The sequence below is a fragment of the Sitophilus oryzae genome, unplaced genomic scaffold (assembly GCF_002938485.1).
Source record: "Sitophilus oryzae breed Bouriz unplaced genomic scaffold, Soryzae_2.0 scaffold_683_pilon_pilon, whole genome shotgun sequence".
Taxonomy (NCBI): Eukaryota; Metazoa; Arthropoda; class Insecta; order Coleoptera; family Curculionidae; genus Sitophilus; species Sitophilus oryzae.
Window position 1 is genome coordinate 204,647 of NW_022147288.1, and position 23,641 is coordinate 228,287.

At 33.3% G+C, this 23,641-nt stretch overlaps 1 protein-coding gene across 1 annotated transcript; it reads right to left on the reverse strand.

Moving 5' to 3' along the window:
• Nucleotides 1-1,288: 1,288 nt before the first annotated feature.
• On the reverse strand, nucleotides 1,289-23,343 carry LOC115888095 (telomere-associated protein RIF1-like). The gene is made up of 9 exons (XM_030907670.1): nucleotides 22,915-23,343; nucleotides 22,728-22,850; nucleotides 22,318-22,509; nucleotides 21,984-22,273; nucleotides 20,841-21,937; nucleotides 18,681-19,056; nucleotides 15,893-16,127; nucleotides 6,422-7,009; nucleotides 1,289-2,582 (listed from the first exon to the last, which is right to left on the reverse strand). Exons 1-9 carry the CDS (start codon nucleotides 23,341-23,343, stop codon nucleotides 2,208-2,210), a joined length of 3,705 nt encoding a protein of 1,234 aa, XP_030763530.1. The 3' UTR covers nucleotides 1,289-2,207.
• Between the last annotated feature and the right edge of the window lie 298 nt (nucleotides 23,344-23,641).

Here is a 23,641-nt window from a genome sequence, read left to right on the forward strand (position 1 = left end):
AATATCCTCGGAGAAAAGAAATTGAAGCCTTAAAATGTATACTGCAATTTCGCAAAATTGAAAATATTTCAAAAACGGTAAGGTTTAAGTGTAATAAACCTTAATGAAATTTACCTTTATTTTAATCGTAGAAACTAAAAATGCAATACTATACAGGGTGTTCCATTTAAAAAAATACAACTTTTTTTTATTTATTTGGGACAGTCTGTATCTTGTAAAAATATTTTTAAATTGTAGCTCTATTAGTCCTTCAACGAACCCAAAACTTACAATTTGTAAAAATCTAATCGTTTAGCTACAATACTCCGTGTTGTATGTGGTGAACAACCCTGTATATATATAAATAACTAATCTATAAAAATATATCTATCTTCAAAAATGTTTACTTTTTTTAAATCTTTGACAGCTTTTTATATCAATTTTAAAAAAATGGTCCTTGTGATAACATTTTTTTCAATTATACGGTATAAAGCTTCATTCACCTCGCAATTAGGGGAATAAATTAATGGTTTCAATTAGCGTAGAAGTTGTTCCTTTAATTTCAAAGTAAGCATTCAGAATATCAAAATTATTGGTAGACATTTTCAATTAGTAGAAAAAGTTATCAAACTTTTAACTTTTCCACTAGAAAAATGTCATTTTGGCCTTTTAGTTCAGTCATTGGGGATCAAAAAAGGGGCCTGCTTGGAAAAAAGTCCGGAAGTTTTGAAACTTTGCAGGTTTGTAGGTTTTGGGGTCCCTAACTAAAATCCATAAAATGCACATTTCCAGACCTGCCGCCGGCGCTGCCATCTTGCCAAGATGGCGCCCAAAATCGGTATTTTGTGAATATCTCGAAAACTATGCGTTTTTCGCGAAAATGTAAGGAGAGCAAAATTAAAGAGAATAAAATTTTCTATCAAAAAGGTTTTATGAAAATGTTCGCTAAAGTCAACCATTTACGCACAAAATCCCTGGAAATTTTACAATTTTGCGTAAAAGATGATATATTATGTATAGTCGATTTTCAGAAATCAAATGTCGATTAGGGTTCACTAAAACTAGTTTTAGTTTAGTTTATTAGCGATTTAATGATACGCCACTGTTTTATGACAAAATTGAAGAAACTAAACTAAAACTAGTTTTAGTGAACCCTAATCGACATTTGATTTCGGAAAATCGACTATACATAATATATCATATTTTACGCAAAATTGTAAAATTTCCAGAGATTTGTGCTTAAACGGTTGACGTTAGCGAAAATTTTCATAAAACCTTTTTTATAAGAAATTTTATTCTCTTTGCTGTTGCTAGAATATTCTATTCATTTCAATTGTGTTTTTTAAACATTGTGAATAATCCTAAACTAAAAAGTATACAGTGTAATTGAAACCCCTAATTTACGCCACTAATTGCGAGGTTCTGAATGAAGCTTAACTCTCCATTAATAGTTTTAAATGTAGCATATCCCTTTCATGAGACTGGAGACTGAACCAAAATTTTATTTCCTGCAAGGAAAATATTCAGGTTTAAGAGTGGGATGTCTTCTAAAGAAAATATCAATATCCTGCATGCAATGCTGAGTTCAAAACTAAAATAATGTTTCTTTCTGCACTCAGATGCAAAAAAACGCAACGGAAATGTTTCGGTTAAATTTAAAGTATTATATTTGTTTAATTTTTACTCCTATTTTTAGTTTTATTTTTAATTTATAAACTCAGTATGGTTTTATAAACTTTAGTATTTGGCTTATTATTACAGGGTTAATGAAAGGATTGTTTTTTACCCTCACTTTAAAACTGCACCCTGTGCAATAATTATAATTTTTGAAGATGCCGACTTTGATGAGAGAAAATTGTGTCTGTTCTTTTTTGCGGTTGTTCTTAGCAACCGCTATAGCAGCGTCCTACAACGTATGCGTTCCAAAACAATTATAAGTTTTCGCGGCAAGCCGAGCATTCCAATCTAAACTGGTACACAAAATATAACTGTCAATATGACAATACGACTAGAAAATAGGGCTAAACATTAAAAAAGTATAACGCTTAAAGTTTGACGCATTTTTTAGATCTGAGTGTAATTAAAAATTTTGCAATTATGAGAATGAATATGAATTAATGACATTTAATAAACGTTGTAACACCAAAAAGTGAAAACCTGTAAAATAAAAAGACACCTTTCTAAGTTGATGGAACCAAACAACAATTTTCAACTGGACTTTCAGAAAACTAATCTTTGAAAGTTATTTTCTGTAATGTTTCAATAGATATCTGAAGTAATCTTTTAGGCGAGAAGGAAGCCATTTTATCAGTAACTACTCCAAATATCTTTACTAGTTCCTCTTCGGAAAACTCGGATGATGATAGCTGACCAATTAGTTTTTCTACTGGATTATAATCTTCAGAGTTTATCAGTTCAGTTTCGCTCGTCCCTGGATCATCTTGTTCCAAATCGTTTGCAGCCGTTTGAGATTCTTGATCAATCTTACTTTCACTTTGATCGCTTTTCTCTTCCAGTTGGTAATAGGATTTCGTGTAAGTTAGTATTTCATTTTGGTCCAACAGAGGGAATAGCGTTGTGCATATGGTCTCGGTGGAAGTTCCCTATAAAATAAAATAAAAATAGTAAAGTACATAGATCTGGAAATACATTGTGTAAGGATTTCAATAATGGAGAGATTATTGGAAATTTAAAAAAAGCTTCGAAAATAGTTGCTTGTAGTGCGTACCGTCGTTCCCCGACAAAAAAAGTTATAAAATTCTTTTAAAGTTTACTAACTGATTTTATTTTTAATTTGTAATTATTTATTACTGTCAAAATAATTAGATTAGGACAATTTCTGTCAATTTTACCTAGTTATTTCAGTGTAGCGTAACTGATAATATTTATTGACTCAACATAAAATTAAAATATAAAATATGGAAATAATGCCATAATGCCTAATATCCAGAATATTGAAAAAACTAAACTTCCCCAATAAATTAACGTACCACAAAAAAATAACCAAAAGTTTAAGTAAAGTTTTTGTCAAAACCATTTATCCGATTTGGATGATTTTTTTTTTGAATGATAGGTTATTCTTTCCACAATGTTGCTATACTAACTGTATTTTGATAGGAACCCTTTTTATACTAATACCGGGTGTAGCAATTATAACGTGTTTTTTTAATAAAATTTGTGACACCCTGTAGAGTTGATCAGTTACAGTATCAAGTTAAAATTGAAATCACATTTTAGCCTTATCTTTTTTTTACATTTTGTTTTTTTATTTACTCCATTATCTTCCTTATAACACGAGAAACAACATTTTATAGGATAACATGATTTAATATTGGTTTTAATTAACATTTTTCCATTTTACTCACTGAAGTAAGTAGCAGGCTATGGAAAAACACGGATTACCAGTAAATGTCAAATAGAGATGCTAGTTTTTTTAGATGCTCTGAGCTGAGTTTGAAGGGTCCGAGGTGTTACGAAACGTTGTCTTAATATTGAGAGTTTTAAAAAACGTTCCTGAATCGGATTGGTTCTTCGATTCCTGCCTTGTCCCGGCCTGCGACAATTACTCCCAGTATCTCTATACCGTTGTATAACTCGTGAAATGGTTGAGTGAGTTACATTAAATTGTTCACCAATTCTTCGGTAGCTCCAACCTTCCTCAGACAATATTAATGCTTGAGCACATTCTTCGCCAGTAAAATTTCTTGTTTCACGTGCACGTTGCATATTTTTGATATAATAAAAGGACGAAAACGACTGACACTGACAACAAGCATCTCTATTTGACATTTACTGGTAATCCGTGTTTTTCCATAGCCTGCTACTTTAGTGAGTAAAATGGAAAAATGTCAATTAAAACCAATATTAAATCATGTCATCCTATAAAATGTTGTTTCTCGTGTAATAAGGAAGATAATGGAGTAAATAAAAAAACAAAATGTAAAAAAAAGATAAGGCGAAAATGTGATTTCAATTTTAACTTGATGCTGTAACTGATCAACTCTACAGGGTGTAATTCCGACCGCAGCGCTTCAATGGCAGAAATCAGAAATTATCAGTTTATATTTCACGCGCCGTCATGTTGATCGCATTAAAATAATATTGAAATCGTGGTTTTGTCATAATATTTAAGTATTTTAGTTTTCTGCTAGTGCAGTTATTGAGAATCTAAAACACTCAGGTAAGAGGTTTGTGTGATGTAACGCTGTTTCGGGAAGTAAAAATAAGTGAAAAAGAATTCGAACTAGGCGTCGTGTTGTGTTGTGACAATTTCAAACGTTAATAAAATTGCCGAAAAAATGTTAACGCGTAAAGGAGAGTGTAATTAGGGCGTTGTTGGGTGCAATAACATTCAATAACTCAACTTTCCCAGATATTCAACTCTCCCGAAACAACATTTTATAGCTTCATAGTTTCTCACACCGATTTGATCAAAAGCAAAAATGGATTCAACGGACACTTTTGGCTGAATGAGCAGTCCTATTAGGTTAACTGTTCTTGAACAAAACCTGTCACGAAAATAGCAAACGTTCGCAAAAACTGCAAACATTTATCTTCAGTAATAACGGAGATATACAGCAAGGACAGCAAAAATGACACTAAGTATACGGGGTGTCCCAGGCTGAGAGTGCATTAGAAGTTTCTAGAGAACTACAACATCTAGCTCGGAGATTTTTTGCACATCATAGTTTCACAACGATATCTATCGATTAAAAATATTTTCAATATGGCGGCACTTCCGGAAATACCGGAAGTTGGCAGCAACTTCCTTATTCTAAATGGTTGCCCCCACATTTTTTATTATGTAATTAAATTCTCTCCGTAAAATTTTATAATGGCCGTAGTTCATACAAGCGATTAAAAAATTATCATAAATATTTTTTTTTCAAATGGAACCCACTTTTTTATTTCACTAGTGAAAAGGCTTTTCAATTCATTACTTTTTAACTATACATGTTCCTATACCTAAAATAAATCGTTTTTGAGTTATTTAAGATTTAGTTTTAAAGCTTATATTTTTCTTGATTTTAACCAGTAGCCTATGACTTTAAACGTCAAGTGATGTAAAACAATAGATCTGGCCATGTCATATTGTGACGCTTTGTTCATTTCAAAGCAGCATCATTTTCGAGCCAACTTTGCGTTGTTTTTTTTTCGATCATACGGAATATTAGTAAAAATATCAACTACCTATTAGATATCACTAAAGAGCGAAAATACGAGATATATTTTTATAAATACACTTTTTAAAGTCTTAAAGCAAACAGTATTTATAATATAGGAAATTCAAATAATTCGTTTTCTGACAGATGGAAATAAATTGTCTGACCGTTTGACACTTAATGTCAAAGGAAGCTAGATAAAATCAAGAAAAATATACGTTTTCAAACTCAATCTTAAATAACTTAAAAACGATTTATTTTAGGTATAGGAACATGTATAGTTAAAAAGTAACGAATTGAAAAACCGTTTCATTAGTGAAATAAAAAAGTGGGTTTCCATTTGAACAAAATGATTTATGATAATTTTTTAATCGCTCAATTCCATGACAGCTGCCGCCATTATTATATGACATTTGAACAATTTAATTTTTGAAATAGATAGCCACATGTCTTCTCTTTATGTCACAGTAACTGTGGTAGTGACTAAATTTGACTTTTAGGCTATACAAATTTTTTTGACAAGTAGTTTTTTTCGTCCAAAAATTTTAAATATTTTTTTTCTCAAAAACGGTTAAATGGTGCCCGGTGGCGTAGAGGTTCCTACACCCGACATTTGATCAGCCGACTATTTTGATTAAAATAAAAATAGTTTGGGTACCTAGGTTGACTCAGCCTTAAATGAGTACTTGGGATTCACAATCCTGGGGTAATAATAGGCGGTTGAAGCGTAGTGCTAGCCACATTACCCTCCTTGTATACTGAACGGCTCTAGCATGGCAAGCTGTACCTTGCTACTGCCAAGGCGTTAAACGCTATATACGGGAGCTATTATTATTATTATAAAAACGGTTAATGTTGATATAGAGTGTTTAACATCAATATTCATAGAATTTTACAGAGAATTTAAATATGTAATCAAAAATGGGGGCACCCATTTAAAATAAGAAAGTTGCTGTCAACTTACGGTATTTCCGGAAGTGCCGCTATATTGAAAATATTTTTAATCGATAGATCTCGTTGTAAAACAATGATGTGAAAAAAATCTCCGATCTAGATATTGTGGTTCTCTAGGAACTTCTAATGCACGCCCAGCCTGGGACACCCTGAATACAAAATTTAAAAATCTAATACAAGCCAATTTACAATCATTCTTATTATATTGAAATTTTACTGAAAAAGAATTATTTCATTATAAAAAAGCTGGTATAATATATCGCATTTTATTGTTTAATATAATAAAAATATTTCAGAACGAAAAAAAAAATATTTCTGTAACTCACCTCACATTTTACCCTCTCGACAGCTTTAACCAAATCATTTTGTGCGGTATCAACCACCGTCGTTACTTCATTTTCAACTGGAACAACTGATACATTCAACTGTTCCACCTTAGCGTTCTCCTTACAGTGCTTAGCGTGGTACCTTTCCAAAACCTTGTATACGTTAGACACGCCAGGCGATTTAAAAGGCATCTTGGAAATTTCAATTTCGCTTTTCCTCGCCAAGTCGCCTATAGTGTTGATACCTTTGTTTCTCAATTTATTCAACAGAGCCTTCAAAAACATGGGTCCGGTGAGTTTGCGCGCAATGACGTTGATGTCAGCGTCGCAGTTGATCAAATCGGCAAAAATCGGTCGATCGTCGCACAATATGAGCGGATTGTTAATCTGAAGACTTTCTTCTGTGTGGATAGATTCGGTTTCGATCTCGAGCGATTCAACGCTACCGGCTGTTAAAACTGCCAAAAATTGCCTGTCAATATCTTCTTCGTCGTCTTCTGTGGATGTAAATAGGCAATGCGAATTGTCGTCTTTAATGAAGATCTTCTTTTCGGTGGTACAAGGATCGCTAAAGTTGACCCTTTTGCGCTGTAAAAAGAATTAAAAAATCCCATTTAAATTGAGATTGCTATAAGTTAAACCTAACCTAACCTAACCGTTGACCGTCAACGGTTTCTTGTAGACGTATCTGTTTAAAAAAAAAGTAAAGTGTTCTCTAAAGAATAGTTGAATTTAAATATTTTATATAGTTTTTTTCTTTATTCTTTGTAGTTTTTTTGCTTCCGACGACGCACAGTGTGAAATTTTGACGTTCTAGGTGGAATTAATTCGATTTATCAACTTTATCCCAGGTCCTAAATTATTGTAAAATTTATTCAAGGAATTTCCATTCATCGATAAAAAAACATATGTTTATTTTTAAAATCAAGCTTATCATTTAAAAATGCTCATTACTTTATCTTTCGGACAAAACGATAAAATCATCTAAAATATCTAGCCCATTTAGTCAAATTTTGCAGGCGTTTTAGTGAAAAGTGTTTACTTTCACGGAATAACTACATTGATATTATTTTTATATTAGGCCTACGTAGTAAGCCCAGGAGAAGATCGTATTACACCTGAAATGCTGAAGATGGGCGGAAAACCATTAGTGGATGCCGTGGAAGTATTGTTAAATAAATGTCTCATGGAGGGTAGAATCCCGGACGCATGGAAAAACGCAGAAGTTGGTGCTATTATACAAAAAAAGAGATTTTAGAAATATAGAGAATTATAGACCAATAAGCCTTCTCTCGCATCTATACAAGCTCTTCATTAGGATTATCAACAACCGACTGTCTACGAAACTAGATTCCTATCAGCCAATAGAACAGGCAGGCTTTCGAAAAGGTTTTAGTACCATCGATCATCTACAAACAATTAAAACAGTCATTGAAAAAACAACAAAATACAATATACCTCTACATTTGGCCTTTGTAGACTACCAAAAAGCCTTTGACAGCATCGAAACCTGGTCATTTCTAGCTGCAATGGAGGACGCGAGAATTGATTCCAGATATTATTTCATTATTAAAAAATATTATGATAGTGCAACCTTCCAAGTTAAATTAGATGATGACCTCAAAACAGAAAAAATACCACTCGGCAAGGGCGTGAGACAAGGAGATACCATCTCTCACAAGTTATTTACACTGGCACTGGAAAATGTCTTCAATAAATTAGAATGGGAAAATAGAGGTCTAAGCATCGATGGGGTACACCTTAGCCATCTGAGGTTCGCAGACGATATTGTCTTGCTGAGCACCGACATTCAAGAACTAAACACCTGCTAAATGAGCTAAATGACCAATCCCAGAAAATTGGCTTTAAAATGAATTTGAAAAAGACCAAGATAATGAGCAACAATATCCATAACATTACCGTTGACAACGTTATTATTGAAAACGTAGACCATTATATATATATTTAGGTCATAAAATCAAGCTGGGCAAGGAAAACCAAAATACGGAGATCAAACGCAGGATCCATTTGGCATGGGTAGCATTTGGAAATATGAGCAATATTTTCAAGGATAAAAAGGTGCCCATGAACCTAAAGAAAAAAGCTTACGACAGCTGCATTCTACCTGTGCTTACGTATGGCTTAGAGACTATGTCAATTACTCGAAAAACAGCAGAACAAATACGAGTAGCACAAAGAGCCATGGAAAGAATCATGTTGGGAGTCAATATTAGAGAAAAAAATACGGAATACCCACATACGTCAAAAAACAAAATTAATAGATGTCGTTAAAAGAGTGGCAAGTCTGAAGTGGCAATGGATAGGACATGTGGCAAGACAGGATTCAGACCGATGGCCCCAAAAAGTAATCCTATGGAGACCTAGGGGAACAACAAGAAGTATGGGCCGACCAAAAAAGAGATGGGTCGATGACGTCAGGGCAGTGGCGGGAAGACAATGGATAAGATTGGCTAGAGATCGCGAAGTATGGAAAAACCTAGAAGAGGCCTATATCCAACACTGGATGGAACCAGGCTGAGAAAGAAGAGAAGTAAGCTATAATTTTTTAAAAATATTTCCGCTATATAGTTTGACTGAAAAGAAATGTTATACCTATATATATATTTATGAAAAATTGTAATTTAGCTACTTTAAATATGTTTTTGTTACATAATACCAAAGAATATCTTAATACCCTAGAAGTCTCGTCTGGCCTCAAAATCTGACCTGTCGATGGGGCCTCGCTTTGGCGAGCGAGGCCCCAACTTCGTGGAGCCTCGCTATTTTGCTCGGAATTGAACGAATAGACGCGCGGCGTTGCCTTGTTTTGTGTGTACTTTCTTGAATAGTTTTAAATTATAGTTTTAAATTTTATCTATTGCTATAATCAGTCTTTCCGTTCTCCGCACTCCGCAGTTTACATATAATATTATCTTATATAATTCCCGTGTTACAGTTTTGGTTACCGTAGTCCTCCGAAACGGCTTAACCGATTTTGATGAAATTTTATATGTATATTCAGTAGGTCTGAGAATAGGTAGTTATATATTTTTTATACCCTTAAATGATAAGGGTAGTCCACCCCCATTTTTTTTATTTTGTGAAAAAACAATATTTTAATTTTTTTTTATTTGGCATTAAAAAATACAAACAACACTAAATTTTCACCTTTCTACTTTCATCCCCTATTTTTTAATAGGGGTTGTTTTTTAATTTTTTGTTACCATCTCCGAAACGGCTTAACCGATTTTGATAAAATTTTATATGTATATTCAGTACGTCTAAGAATAAGTTGTTATCTATTTTTATACCCTTAACTGATAAAGGGTAGCCGAGAGGGTAACCCACCCTCATTTTTTTTATTTTTTGAAAAGAAAAAAATGTTTTTATTTTTTTATTTGGCATTAAGAAATACAAACAACCCTAAATTTTCACCGTTCTGCTATCATCCCCTATTTTTAATAGGGGTTGTTTTATTTTCTTTGTTGCCATCTCCGAAACGGCTTAGCCGATTTTGATGAAATTTTATAAGTATATTGAGTAGGTCTGAGAACAGGTTGTTATATATTTTTTATACCCTTAAGTGATAAGGGTAGCCCACCCCCATTTTTTTTATTTAAAAAAAAATATTTTTATTTTTTTTATTTGGCATTAAAAAATACAAACAACCCTAAGTTTTCACCGTCAAAATACAAACAACCCTAAGTTTTCACAAAACATCCCCTATTTTTTAATAGGGGATGTTTTTTTTTAATTTTTTGTTACCATCTCCGAAACGGCTTGATCGATTTTGATGAAATTTTATATGTATATTCAGTAGGTCTGAGAATACGTTGTTATCTGTTTTTATACCCTTAAGTGATAAGGGTAGCCCACCCCCATTTTTTTTACTTTTTAAAAAAAAATATTTTAATTTTTTTATTTGTCATTAAAAATACACAAACAACCCTAAATTTTCACCGTTCTACCATCATCCCCCTATTTTTTTAACAGGGGTTGTTTTTTAAGATTTTTGTTACCATCTCCGAAACAGCTTAACCGATTTTGATAAAATTTTATTTGTATATTCAGTACGTCTAAGAATAGGTTGTTATCTATTCTTATACCCTTAAGTGATAAGGGGTAGCCGAGAGGGTAGCCACCCTCATTTTTATTTTTGGAAAAAAAATATTTTTTTTATTTGGCCTTAAAAATACAAACAACTCTAAATTTTCACCGTTCTACCATCATCCCCTATTTTCTAATAGGGGTTGTTTTTTTGATACCATCTCCGAAACGGCTTGGCCGATTTTGATGACATTTTATTATGTATATTGAGTAGGTCTGAAAATAGTTTGTTGTCTATTTTTTATACCCGTAAGTGGTAAGGGTAGCCCACCCCCATTTTTTTATTTTTTGAAAAAAAAAATTATTTTAATTTTTATTATTTGGCATTAAAAAATACAAACAACCCTAAATTTTCACCGTTCTACCATCATCCCCTATTTTTTAATAGGGGTTGTTTTTTTAAGTTTTTTGTTACCATCTCCGATTGACCGATTTTGATAAAATTTTATATGTATGTATATTCAGTACGTCTAAGAATAGGTTGTTATCTATTCTTATACCCTTAAGTGATAAGGGTAGCCGAGAGGGTAGCCTACCCTCATTTTTTTTATTTTGGAAAAAAAATATTTTTTTTATTTGTCATTAAAAAATACAAACAACCCTAAATTTTCACCGTTCTACCATCATCCCCTATTTTTTAACAGGGGTTGTTTTTTAAGATTTTTGTTACCATCTCCGAAACGGCTTAACCGATTTTGATAAAATTTTATTTGTATATTCAGTACGTCTAAGAATAGGTTGTTATCTATTCTTATACCCTTAAGTGATAAGGATAGCCGAGAGGGCAGCCCACCCTCATTTTTTTATTTTTGGAAAAAAAAATATTTTTTTTTATTTGGCCTTAAAAATACAAACAACTCTAAATTTTCACCGTTCTACCATCATCCCCTATTTTCTAATAGGGGTTGTTTTTGATACCATCTCCGAAACGGCGGCTTGGCCGATTTTGATGACATTTTATTATGTATATTGAGTAGGTCTGAAAATAGTTTGTTATCTATTTTTATACCCTTAAGTGATAAGGGTAGCCCATTCCCATTTTTTATATTTTGAAAAAATATATATTTTATTTTTTATTTTGCATTAAAAAATACAAAGAACCCAAAATTTTCACCGTTCTACCATCATCCCCCTATTTTTTAATAGGGGTTGTTTTTTTAATTTTTTGTTACCATCCGTGAAACGGCTTTGACCGATTTTGATAAAATTTTATATGTATATTCAGTACGTCTAAGAATAGGTTGTTATCTATTCTTATACCCTTAAGTGATAAGGGTAGCCGAGAGGGTAGCCTACCCTCATTTTTTTTATTTTGGAAAAAAAAAATATTTTTTTTATTTGTCATTAAAAAATACAAACAACCCTAAATTTTCACCGTTCTACCATCATCCCCTATTTTTTAACAGGGGTTGTTTTTTAAGATTTTTTGTTACCATCTCCGAAACGGCTTAACCGATTTTGATAAAATTTTATTTGTATATTCAGTACGTCTAAGAATAGGTTGTTATCTATTCTTATACCCTTAAGTGATAAGGGTAGCCGAGAGGGTAGCCCACCCTCATCTTTTATTTTTGGAAAAAAAAAATATTTTTTTTTATTTGGCCTTAAAAATACAAACAACTCTAAATTTTCACCGTTCTACTATCATCCCCTATTTTCTAATAGGGGTTGTTTTTTTGATACCATCTCCGAAACGGCTTGGCCGATTTTGATGACATTTTATTATGTATATTGAGTAGGTCTGAAAATAGTTTGTTATCTATTTTTTATACCCTTAAGTGATAAGGGTAGCCCATTCCCATTTTTTTATATTTTGAAAAAATATATATTTTTATTTTTTTATTTTGCATTAAAAAATACAAAGAACCCAAAATTTTCACCGTTCACCGTGAAACGGCTTTGACCGATTTTGATAAAATTTTATATGTATATTCAGTACGTCTAAGAATAGGTTGTTATCTATTTTTTTATACCCTTATGTGGTAAGGGTAGCCCACCCTCATTTTTATTTTTGAAAAGAAAAAATGTTTTTATTTTTTTAGTTGGCATTAATAAATACAAATAACCCTAAATTTTCACCGTTCCACCATCATCCCCTATATTTTAATAGGGTTTTTTTTTTAATTTTTTGTTACCATCTCCGAAACGGCTAGACCGATTTTGATAAAATTTTATATGTATATTCAGTAGGTCTGGTTTGGTTTGGTTTGGTCACAACCTATTCCTAGGTTGTTATCTATTTTTATACCCTAAGTGATAAGAGTGGCCCACCCCAACTTTTTTTTTATTTTTTAGACAAATTTTTTATTTTAATTGTTTTATAGGGATTGTTATTTTTTAGGGGTGCATGTCCAAAATTTTCTTCTGGGTACACACTTTCATCACTTAAGGGACCTCTGTACAAAATTGCATACTCCTAGTCCTAGAACGGATTTTACATAAAAATTATACAAATTTTTACCCTTAGTTTTACCCCCTTAAGGAATGAATTCCAAAAATCGCTCTAATTTCCAAAAATTGCTTCTTAGTGCTAAATTACGTTACATAAGGAACGTCTGCAAAATTCATACTTCTACAACCGATTTTAACAAATTTTTGTACAAATTTTCATCCCTTATTTTTTAGGGGATGCATGCCTAAAATTCGCTTCTAGGTACTCACTTTCATCATTTAAGGGACCTCTGAACAGAATTTCATACTCCTAGTCCTAGAACGGATTTTACATAAAAAATTATACAAATTTTCAACCCCTTAAGGAATGAATTCCAAAAATCACTCTAATTATTCAATTACGCTACATAAGGAACCTCTGTACAAATTCTCATATTCCTTGAACAGAATTTATTGTTCCAGAACGTTCAACCCCTCATTTCACACCCTTAGAGGGCGAATTTCCAAAAATTGCTTCTTAATGCTAAATTACGTTACATAAGGAACGGCTGCAACATTCATACTTCTAAAACCGATTTTAACCTTTTGTACAAATTTTTCATCCCCTTATTTCTAAGGGATGAATGTCAAAATTAGCTTCTAGGTACTCACTTTCGTCACTTAAGGAAACTCTGTACAAAATTTCATACTCCTAGAACTAACACTTTTTTGTACAAAATTTCACCCCCAGTTTCACTACCCTTAGGCTATACATTTCCAAAATCGCTTATCAATGTTCAAATGCGCCACATCTGTGCAAAAGTTCATACTCTAGTAGGTACAGATTTTTTTTGTATAATTACATCCCTTTATCTAATTACACCCCCTTATGGGTCGATTTTTAAAAATTACTTAGTAGTGCTCATCTTAGAGAACGAATTAATATTCTCCGTATTTACTCCAGTTTCCTAATACTAGCACAGATAACACATAATCATACTAGTTAATTTTTATTGGAATAGAAGTAATTTTTATTAGAAGGTACAAAAAAATTAAAAATCTAAAATTTTATTTTCATAGCTACGTTTTTTTTTCATAGCCTTAGGATGCCTCATGTACTATCGAATATACAAAATATATAATCAATACATATTTCTTTAAATATCGAGAAATAAAATATGTTTGGCAACACCGTACGAAATATCGCCGCGCGTAGTCCTCAAAATTTAAAATATTAGCATTTTCAGGCTTCGATTATGTTCAAAAGCGCCACCGTATGACAAATCACTAAAGCTTCCACACGAGAGTTCTTAAAACTATAATATTCTTTGATAATACCACATAATACCACCATATACCACATAATACCACCATTTGTCATTTCTTGAAAGCCCACATATTATAGCACACGACATAAAAAAAATTAGGTGCGTTTAGGTGCGCTTTAGCTATACATATATATTATTAAGATGGCTGCGCGCTTCACTCGTCAGGATGAATATGAGGTTTGGACTTCTAACACTCCAAAGAAGTGGCAAAGAATTTTATATTGGAACGCTTTGATTCTAGTAATCTTTCAAGAGCTGTCAAAGAAAATATAAGAGGTCGGCCAGGACGTTTTGTCAGAAAATCGAGAACAAATGGAAAAAGGCAAATAGGCATAAACATATCTTCTTATCTAAAAATTCTGATTGGTTAAGGGGAGATTTTCGATTAAAAAGGAATTATTAAAGGGCACCAAAATGAAAGAAAAACCTAAAATACAGTCTCTTTATGCGGTGCGGTTCGCCGAGAAATCAACGATTGATTATTTTATTTTCTTTGATTGGATGATTTTTTCCGATTTAGATAGATTTTCTAAATCGGTTTGACCCACAAAAATAGTGTTATTTTGCTTGTATATAGTACTTTCTTATTTGCCTTTCTTATAGATTATGTATTTTGGTTCGGCAACGCCACATTTTGTAGAATTTTAAACACTCCGTATATTAAACTCCGTAGTTACTAACATCAAAACTATTCTCTAATCAACAAAATTTTTTATTAAAAATAACATTTTATGAATCCTTGTCTTGATAACTATAGCATAAAAGTATAATATATATCTTTCTATAGTAAAAAAGTATAATATAGTAAAAAAGTTTCCCATATGTACCAAACGTTATGAGAGACCCTGTATATGCCCTACTAACATTATTTGGGTGCATGATCTACCTTGTCTTGATAAAATTTCTCATATAAAAACGAAAAAGACTAATATTTCATTAGAAGAGTCGCTGAAATATTTTTTTCCAGCTACACCCCGTAAATTTCACACTGTGCGACGGAAAGAGATAAACTTTCCGAAACGTTAAGAATTTTTTTTCTTTGGTAGGCAAATTAGACAAGCACTGTCCATTTAGGTTTAACGCCAGAAGTGTTTACAAAAAATAACTATTTTATTTTGTAGATTTTTCTTGCAGTGCAGTGGCGAAATACCCATACAGGATTTTTTTGGAGAGATGAATCCGCCACATAGGTATAGACATATTTTATTATTGTTATGTTACTAACATTTTTTAATCAAGATATAACTGATACGTGTATTTATTATTTTGAATATTCACAAAAATAAAATAAAAAAAAATTATGCCCCGATGCAGCCTCGAACTCGGGCTTCCCGAATTCGGCCTTCCAAACTAACGGAATACTTTGGCGCCGCGCTATCAAGCCTTGATCGAAATATGTTCAAGCCTAGCATTTAACATATTAAACTAAAAAAATAAATCGGGACTTCATTACAAGTTAAAGTCTGACTAGAAAACATTCATAATCCTTGAATTATTGTTGGTACGTACATTGATATATAAATAAAATCAAAAGAGACCGCTCCGATTAATTCTAGTTTTCTATCTTTTTCTCGGCTGGAAAGCCAGTTACCGGTAGCGGCCAGATATCTAACTTTTAATCCATAAGGATATTTCGAGATTTTTCATTTTTTCCTTCGGTTATTACCTTAGGACAAGGTGATAGACCATCATCTGTCGTATCTGAATGCTTCCTTTTTAAAATGCTGCTCCTGGGTACTGCTAACGGACTGGGAACTTCTCGGGTAAACGTTAAAATGTCGTCTTGACTTACATTCGTGGTAACTTCTTCAAACGAGTTCGCCATAACGTTGGACATAAGCTTCTTAATTCGCGATGCCGACGGTGACATAGTTTTTAACATTTTTCTTTTAGCAATTAACCTAGGAAAAATATGTAATTATAAGAACACTTATCAAAACACATCAAAATGGTCGAGGAGATGGTGGTGCAATTGCTATACTTGCAAATAAAAGAATTTTAGGATCCAAGATTGGTATGGAGAAAGTCATAGGCAGAAGTTCTAGTTTTAGTTTTAGCAGTAATTCTAGTTAGCGGAGGGGAAGAAGAAACCATAGAGAACCTCCTGTGCCACTGTCTGGCACTGGATTACCGATACACTACTTTAAAATTTTAGGGCAGTTTTTTGGAAGGACTAGAGGAAGCAGCAGACATCGGGAACTTTGCAAAGAGCTGGAAATCCTTTAAGACAAAGAAAGAATGAGAGGAAGGTTTGGTACAATAATACACAGATATCGCAATGGGTCCAAGTCCTCAGAGTGAGGGATCAACAGGATCCCAAACCCCAGCAACCCAAGTAACATTTTAAGTTCCTTTAGGTTATATATTCTCAAGGTTAGTTATATAAAGGTTTAATAAATGTCTCATTGGTATCTTACAGTATTTTAATTTATATAAGTGTAGCTTTGGTTATTTATCACTAATATTAACCTTGAAATGTTGTTTATCACTTTCCTTATAACACTACAGGTTCTTGTTACTAAAGGTTTCATAGTAAGGTTTTATAAAGGTGTTCACATCTATTTTATATAACTTCTGGTATTAGGTGTTATAAAGGTACACAAGATATACACTATATAATTAAAGGTGTTATTGAGAACCATTATGTAACCAATAATACTACAAGTTATATAATTGTTCTCTCAAATCGTTTTTTGCACCTTTCAAATGTACTGCATATAACCTGTAGTTACCGAATATCAAAACTAATGACATAACCTCAAATTTTTATTATAATCAAAACAAATAATATATTAACAAGCAAGCAATTCCGTATTATAATGAATAATAAAAAAATAAACTGGATAAAACACAAAAATACATCTACGTTCAAAAGAAAGGTTCTTCAGAATGTAAAAAGAAATAGGAATAATCCAAACCTCATTCAAACTACATCTACCAATATTGAAAGCCAACATGCAAATTTACCATCCACAAGCAGAGATCAGGATCAACCTGAGATATTTCCAACAGAAAGTTGCCAAAACGATCAGGAACAGGAAGATGTCTGGTTAAGGAAGAGAGAAGAAGATGCCTCTATTAATGAATGTGGTAAGGAGGAAAGACTTCGTTCTAACATAAGAGAATGAGCTCTACGCTTTAACATTACACATTCTGCACTTAAAGAGCTTTTTTCTATAGTAAATTCATTGATATCTGTTCTACCAAAGTACCAAAGGATCCTAGAACTCTTTTGCAAACTCCTACCACTTTAAATATAGATCAAATTGAACCAAAACCAAAACAGTATTATTTCAATTTTATGAGGTTATGTTTTGTTTTCTGCACATTATCTGTCAAATTTCTATAAGTCAAACTTCGTTTGCAGAGAGTCGCTACAGTCGACACCACAGGTTACATAAAGGTTTTCTGGGTGACAGAAAGTAGCCATAAACACCCCGGCATTTATAATAGTGATTTGTATTACCTTTAGTTGTATAAAACACTAAAATTGGTGTTTTAAATAACCCAAACTCATTTACGCAACCTTAAGTAACCAAATTTATATAATGGTTGATGAGTATATTATAGACCCTAAAGTAATATATAGCACTTTAAATATAATGGAAGCCATTATTATTGATGTCTTCATTTTTGGCTACAATGAGTATTTCTAAGATAACGTTGAAAACTGGTACAAAACTATATTTTGGCCAGTTGCCAGTTATTTCTATGTATTATAAAGTCGTATGTTCTATTATTTATATTAATAAATTTGACTTTCATTACAAAAATTTTACCATATTTTTTTGCTTATAAAAATCTATTAAATAATTCTGCTTTTGGGGGCGCATGTGTTTTTTGGAGGTAAAATTGATTTTCACACAGTAAATTTAATATCGCATATGTATTTAGTACTCTGGCTAGGCACAATAGATTTTATTAAGCCAGTAATTTCTATAGTCATTTGCATAACGCAAACGCTTTTGTAGGCTATGACAGGGATGGCATCATTTTGTCTCTTTTGTGTCTGGTCTGGATTATCTGCGTAGGACAATTTTTATGTTAAAAAAAGAGGCAAATATTAAAGTAGTCAGAAAGAAACAAGTTTATTTTCAAAAAACGCGCATGCGCGATATTTCTCTAGAGGTCTGCGAACCTTCTCAACACCACTATATAAGTATTATATACCCTTTTTCAGTTTTATAGCGGTAACTTGATAGGATATATAAAGGTGTTGAGAAAGTCTTCAGGACTTTGGTTGCACACCTTGAGTGTTAAGGGTTACCATAGGAGCAGTTATAAAATGGACCGTTTAGGGCATATAAGTGTTATATAATGGTTACCAATAACTCACGACAACCATTCTAGATGCGTTTAGGTTGTATAATATGGTATTGGGAAGTTTCCTAACACACTTATAAAACAAAAAATGCTTGGGAATCTAATCTAACCTAACCTAAATTTATTTTTACCTGGATGACCCGTTCAGAGCAGTTAGAAATTTATTAGATCTCTCGGCTATATTGTCCCTGCTAGTTGTCGGCTGATCCGCTTTAACTGCATCCTGATTTTCCATGTGCGTTTGGACGATTTTCTCGGGCGCGTCGTCTCCCTTTTCAGGAGATTTTTCTTTGCCATCGTTCTCGTGATCTTCGTGATCGAACTTCAAGGCTACCGGTACGATTTTCGGTTGCGCTTCCTCGATTTCCCCGTCGTCGCAACTACCGTTTTCCGGGCTATTTTTCTGCGATATGGGAGATATATCTAAGGTGTTATTGAGTAGTTCGGAATTGCGATTGGGCGTGTCTCCTGTTACAGGAGACGAGGGAATATTCGTGTCGCTTGATGCTAAAATATAAGAAACGTGCATGAACCAATAAGAAGACAGTGACAATGAAAACAACAGTCCAAATAACTGAACTAAAGCAGTCTGCCTGATTCAGTGTCACTGAAAGACGGAAAACTTTGCCTCTGCTTATGCGTTGAAACAATATTGAAAGACTCTCAAAAAAGTACTATACAAGGTGTCCCAGAAATAAGTGTAAATATTTTAACTGGTAGTATAATTCAACCCCAGAAACACGCCTATGAAGTTTTTTTTCGCGAAAATTTTTTTTGGATTTTTTTTTTAGTTTTTAGTTAAAAAACATAATTTCCTGATAATATGGTACATAGGTATTAGGTTAAATTTACAAGAAAGAAAATCCAGAAAAGATCCAGTGGTTCTCAAAATTTTAGCAAAAAATCATTTTTTTTGGAAATTTTCAAAGTAAAATAACTCCGTTATTTTGGACTTATTTGAAAAACGATAAAGAGAAAATATGTTTCTTTTATCGAAATCTACCACCCCTTAAAATATTTGCACTTATTTCTGGGACACCCTGTATATGTATATGTTATGTATAGGGCTTGTGTTTCAGTACATGTATATTATTTCATATAAATCAGTACATGTATATTATTTCATATAAATCAGTACATGTATATTATTTCGTATATTTTTCATTATATTGATTTTATGGAAAGCACTGTTCATTAAAATGTTGTATCCTATGTTATAGAGCTTGTTTCTCTTTACAATTTCCTGTCTCATAATGTACCGTTTGTGTCCGGGAAGGGTTCATAGTTTTATAGTTGTCGATTTTCGAAAGAAATCAGTACATGCATATTATTTCCGATTTTTAGTTTATTGTTTTTATGTATTTCATATAAAATGGGTCAGTTTTTTTCTTTAAGGTACTATTTTTGTTACTAAATATTTTTGTGGTTTTGTTTGTTTTCTTTATTTAATAAATGTTTTTATACTTTAATTAGAATAGTTTTTTTACATTTCCAATTACATATTGCCCGTTTGTCGCAGAATATAAATTCTTTAAATTTTTGAGATTAAGATTAAAATATATAATTGATTTAAATATAAAAAGGGCGCACCAAAGAATGCTGCACGTAGGCGCCAGATACCCCAGGAACGGGCCTGGCCGTACATTACTAACATCTACAGATGCATGAGCAATATATTTATTTTTGTTAGATTGTATTAAAAAAGCCTCTTTTATTTTTCTTTCATTATAATGTAATCTAAATATATATTTTTTCTGTATTATATTGTTCATTTAAATATTTTAAATACTTTTTTTCTTTGTTCTTTGTATTTTTTTTTGCCTCCAAACCAAACTGAAACGTTAAGCATTTTTTTGTCCGTTAGGCAAATTTGTTTATTGGTAGACCAATGCTGACAATTAGTCTCGTTGGATTAACGCCAGCAGTGTTTACAAAAAATAACTATTTTATTTTGGAGATTTTAGAAAAAAGACCAACAATTCAGTGTGTATTATTTAGTCAAAATGAACCAAAGTAGAACTTGCTATCACTTTGACTGAAAGTACGGATATACTGCTCATTTTCAAGGAAAACTGTTTTTTCACGTTTATTATTCATTCAGTAACAGCCAATCAGTTAATACCGACTACTTTAGTGAGCCTGATAATTTAGATAGTTGATGATATAAACAAAATTGATGAGACCGCAAATGGATTTCAATATGACTGACTTTAGACGCCCTTTTTCTTATTACATGCACTGTTATCTTAAAAAAATATGTTAATATACTTAAAAAATATATCAAAACTTACCTATCGATCGATCGGGAGATCCCAGATTAGTTTCATCATGCTCTGAGGTAACAGCTGCTTCGGAGTTACAAACACCCCCTGGTTCAGAGTTACATATAACCTCTGGTTCAGAGTCACATACAGATTCCGGTACAGAGTTACATACAGCCTTCGGTTCAAACTTACATACAGCCTCTGATTCAGGATTACATACAGTCTCTGGTTCAGAATTACATACAATCTCTGCTTCTGAGTGACATACAATCTCTGTTTCTGGAATAGTATCCATATCATTGTGAACAACGGAACTATTATGCAATGTTTCCTCCGTTTGATTATTAACAACCGCTGTATTATCGAGTCCAGACACTGAGACGTTTTCCTCAACCACCCTTTCGATCGCCGTAACATTAGCCACCTTGGTTTCATCATTGGAACTGTCCAGAGGCATGGAGGCAGTCTCCATTTCGGCCATTTCCTTATCCTTCTCCGTCAGGTCGGGATTTTTGGGAACATCCAGTTGAAGTTCGATGTTTTCGCTTAGAACACCCACAGATTCGGTACCTTGAGTTTCAGTCTCCTGACTTTGCGTTCTTTTAATAATGTCGTTTTGGAGAGACTGAATCGGAATAGATATGCTGTCTAATTCAACAAAACACTCTGTATCTAAAACAGGTACAGTTTCCTCTTCTTTTTCGGATTTGGGACTGGTTTTAAAGTGTTCCTCTTGCGACGGTTCTGTAGTAGATTCTTGTGAGACAGGCGTACGAGCTGCTTTGCTAGATTTTCGTTTACGGCGAGGTCTTTTTTTGGGCTCTGTATTCTGAGACTTCTCCAAATGTATAAAAAGGTCTTCGCTAGCGCTCGGATCGGGTACTACTGTTTCTTTTGCAGCTTCATGGTCTTCTGGGATTGCATTTACTACGCCCTCTTGTGGAATACCGTCTTCTTTCAAAACTAACTTGCTTGTATCGGTGTTTTTGGCGGGCGATATAAAACTGTCCAGTGTTATTTGCAAATTGTCGCTCTTATTTTTGGTAAACGATTTTTTTCTAACTGTAATATTAGTAGAGGAATCCTGGGAACTTTCAATTAAATCGTCCGACTCGCTACTTTCTCTTTACGCTTCTTCCCTTTTTTGTTATTGGTTAAATTTCCTGTCACCTCGTTTTCGACTTGTGACGAACGAGTTTTCTAAGGTCGTTTTTCTTCTGATCAACTTTATCACTTTTCAGGTTTTCCTTGGAAGTTTCTAAGTTGGTGTTATCTTTTGCCAAAGTACTGTCCGATGTTTCCGAATCCAGCCGATTTTGTTCACTAGTTTCTTTATAAAATTCTGTCAGTTTAGGTGTCGGAATGCTTTTTCCTGGTCGACTTTCTAAGAGGAGCACTACTGGGCGTATTCGTTTTCGATTTTGGCGTACCGGCAGGCCTCCTCGGACTTCTTTTGATCTCTATCGAGTTCATGTTGAGCACAATTTTTTAACTCGTCTTTTACCTCCTCTTTGACAACGTCCTCATTACAAGAAGACACATCAGACTCGATTTTAGGACTTTCCAGTTTGGCTTGCGCAGGCCGACCTCTCTTTCTCTTGGCCGGTACTTTCGCTTCAGTTGTTTCCGGGTTGCGTAAAAGTTTCTTTAAGTCCTTCTTCAAGACCGTCTTCGATATGTTTTCCTTCTTCTCGTTCTACTGAAGAAGTCTCGCCTGAACTCTGTCTTCGAGGGGGCGACCTCTTCGTTTAGGCGTTTCCGCTACTTTATTTGGAGTCTGTACAAGAGGTGTTTTCGCTAAGTCGGGTTCTTCAGGCTTACTTTAAAGGTATTTCTTTGGTAGACTCTGCGACTGCGGGTTTTTCTTCAAAACTTTCCTCGGTAGTGGTTTTATCTTGTTCCTGATTGTTTGACTCTTTTCTTTTCTTTTCCTCTTCGCAGGGAGAGAACTAAACTCTCGTCCGCACCAACAATATTCATCACTAGATTTTCAAACACAACGGCGTATTCTCTTTTTTCACGTCTTCTGGTTTTTCTCTGTAATAGGGAATTTGTTCGTAAAATCATTAGTTGTACCTTCTTTCCAAAATTGTCTCAGTACTATCGTCCTCTTTGGTCTCTCTTTCTTTATTACTACGTTATTCGACTTGCTACAGTCGGAGGTAGAATCGAAGGTTTGAGACAAACTTTGGGATAAATCTTGATACAAGGCCGGTATATCTTCACGACGTTTTTCAGTGTTTTCTTTCTGGTGCTCGGTCATCTCGTTAGGTTTGATTTTCACTTCGGAATCGATCAGGACAAACTTGCTGTTACTCTCGTCGTCTATAGAGATAGTCGTTTTGGTTTCTTTTCCGGTACAGTCGCTGGCGGTTTCCATAACAGAGGGACTAGGCGAATCTTTAAGGTAACTGCCCTTAACATTTACAGGCGACTTTGTTTCGACGTCCTTGCCAAAATGTTTCAACGACATCTCCTTTACTAAACCGGCTATTTTCGCCGACCTACCGCCCGGGGGTATAAACGACATTTTATCCTTCAAACGTCTGAAACATTCCTCAATATCTCGATAACAGAATGTATTTTTTGTTGTATTCTTCACATTCTTCTCGCTTTCAAGTAAATTAACTAAAGAAATCCACAGATACATGTTTTTGCATGAATCGATTTGACGTTATCGGGCATGTTTTTTTAATGCTTTTTTAAATCGCCTAGAATATATCGTTTGGATTTAAGAACGTACTCTACACATCCGCATAATTTTTTATTGCGTCATAATCTTGCAATTTGTTTAAATTCTTATTGTAGCAAGATTTCAAGAAGGATTC

Excerpts from the sequence above, each read along its gene's own strand:
- LOC115888095 (XM_030907670.1), bottom strand. The coding sequence starts at position 23,343 with ATGTCGTTTATACCCCCGGGCGGTAGGTCGGCGAAAATAGCCGGTTTA. Across the intron at positions 22,274-22,317 it reads AGGACGTTGTCAAAGAGGAG|AGATCAAAAGAAGTCCGAGG; the intron begins GTAAAAGACGAG and ends TGAACTCGATAG. Across the intron at positions 16,128-18,680 it reads GCTCTGAACGGGTCATCCAG|GTTAATTGCTAAAAGAAAAA; the intron begins GTAAAAATAAAT and ends TATTTTTCCTAG.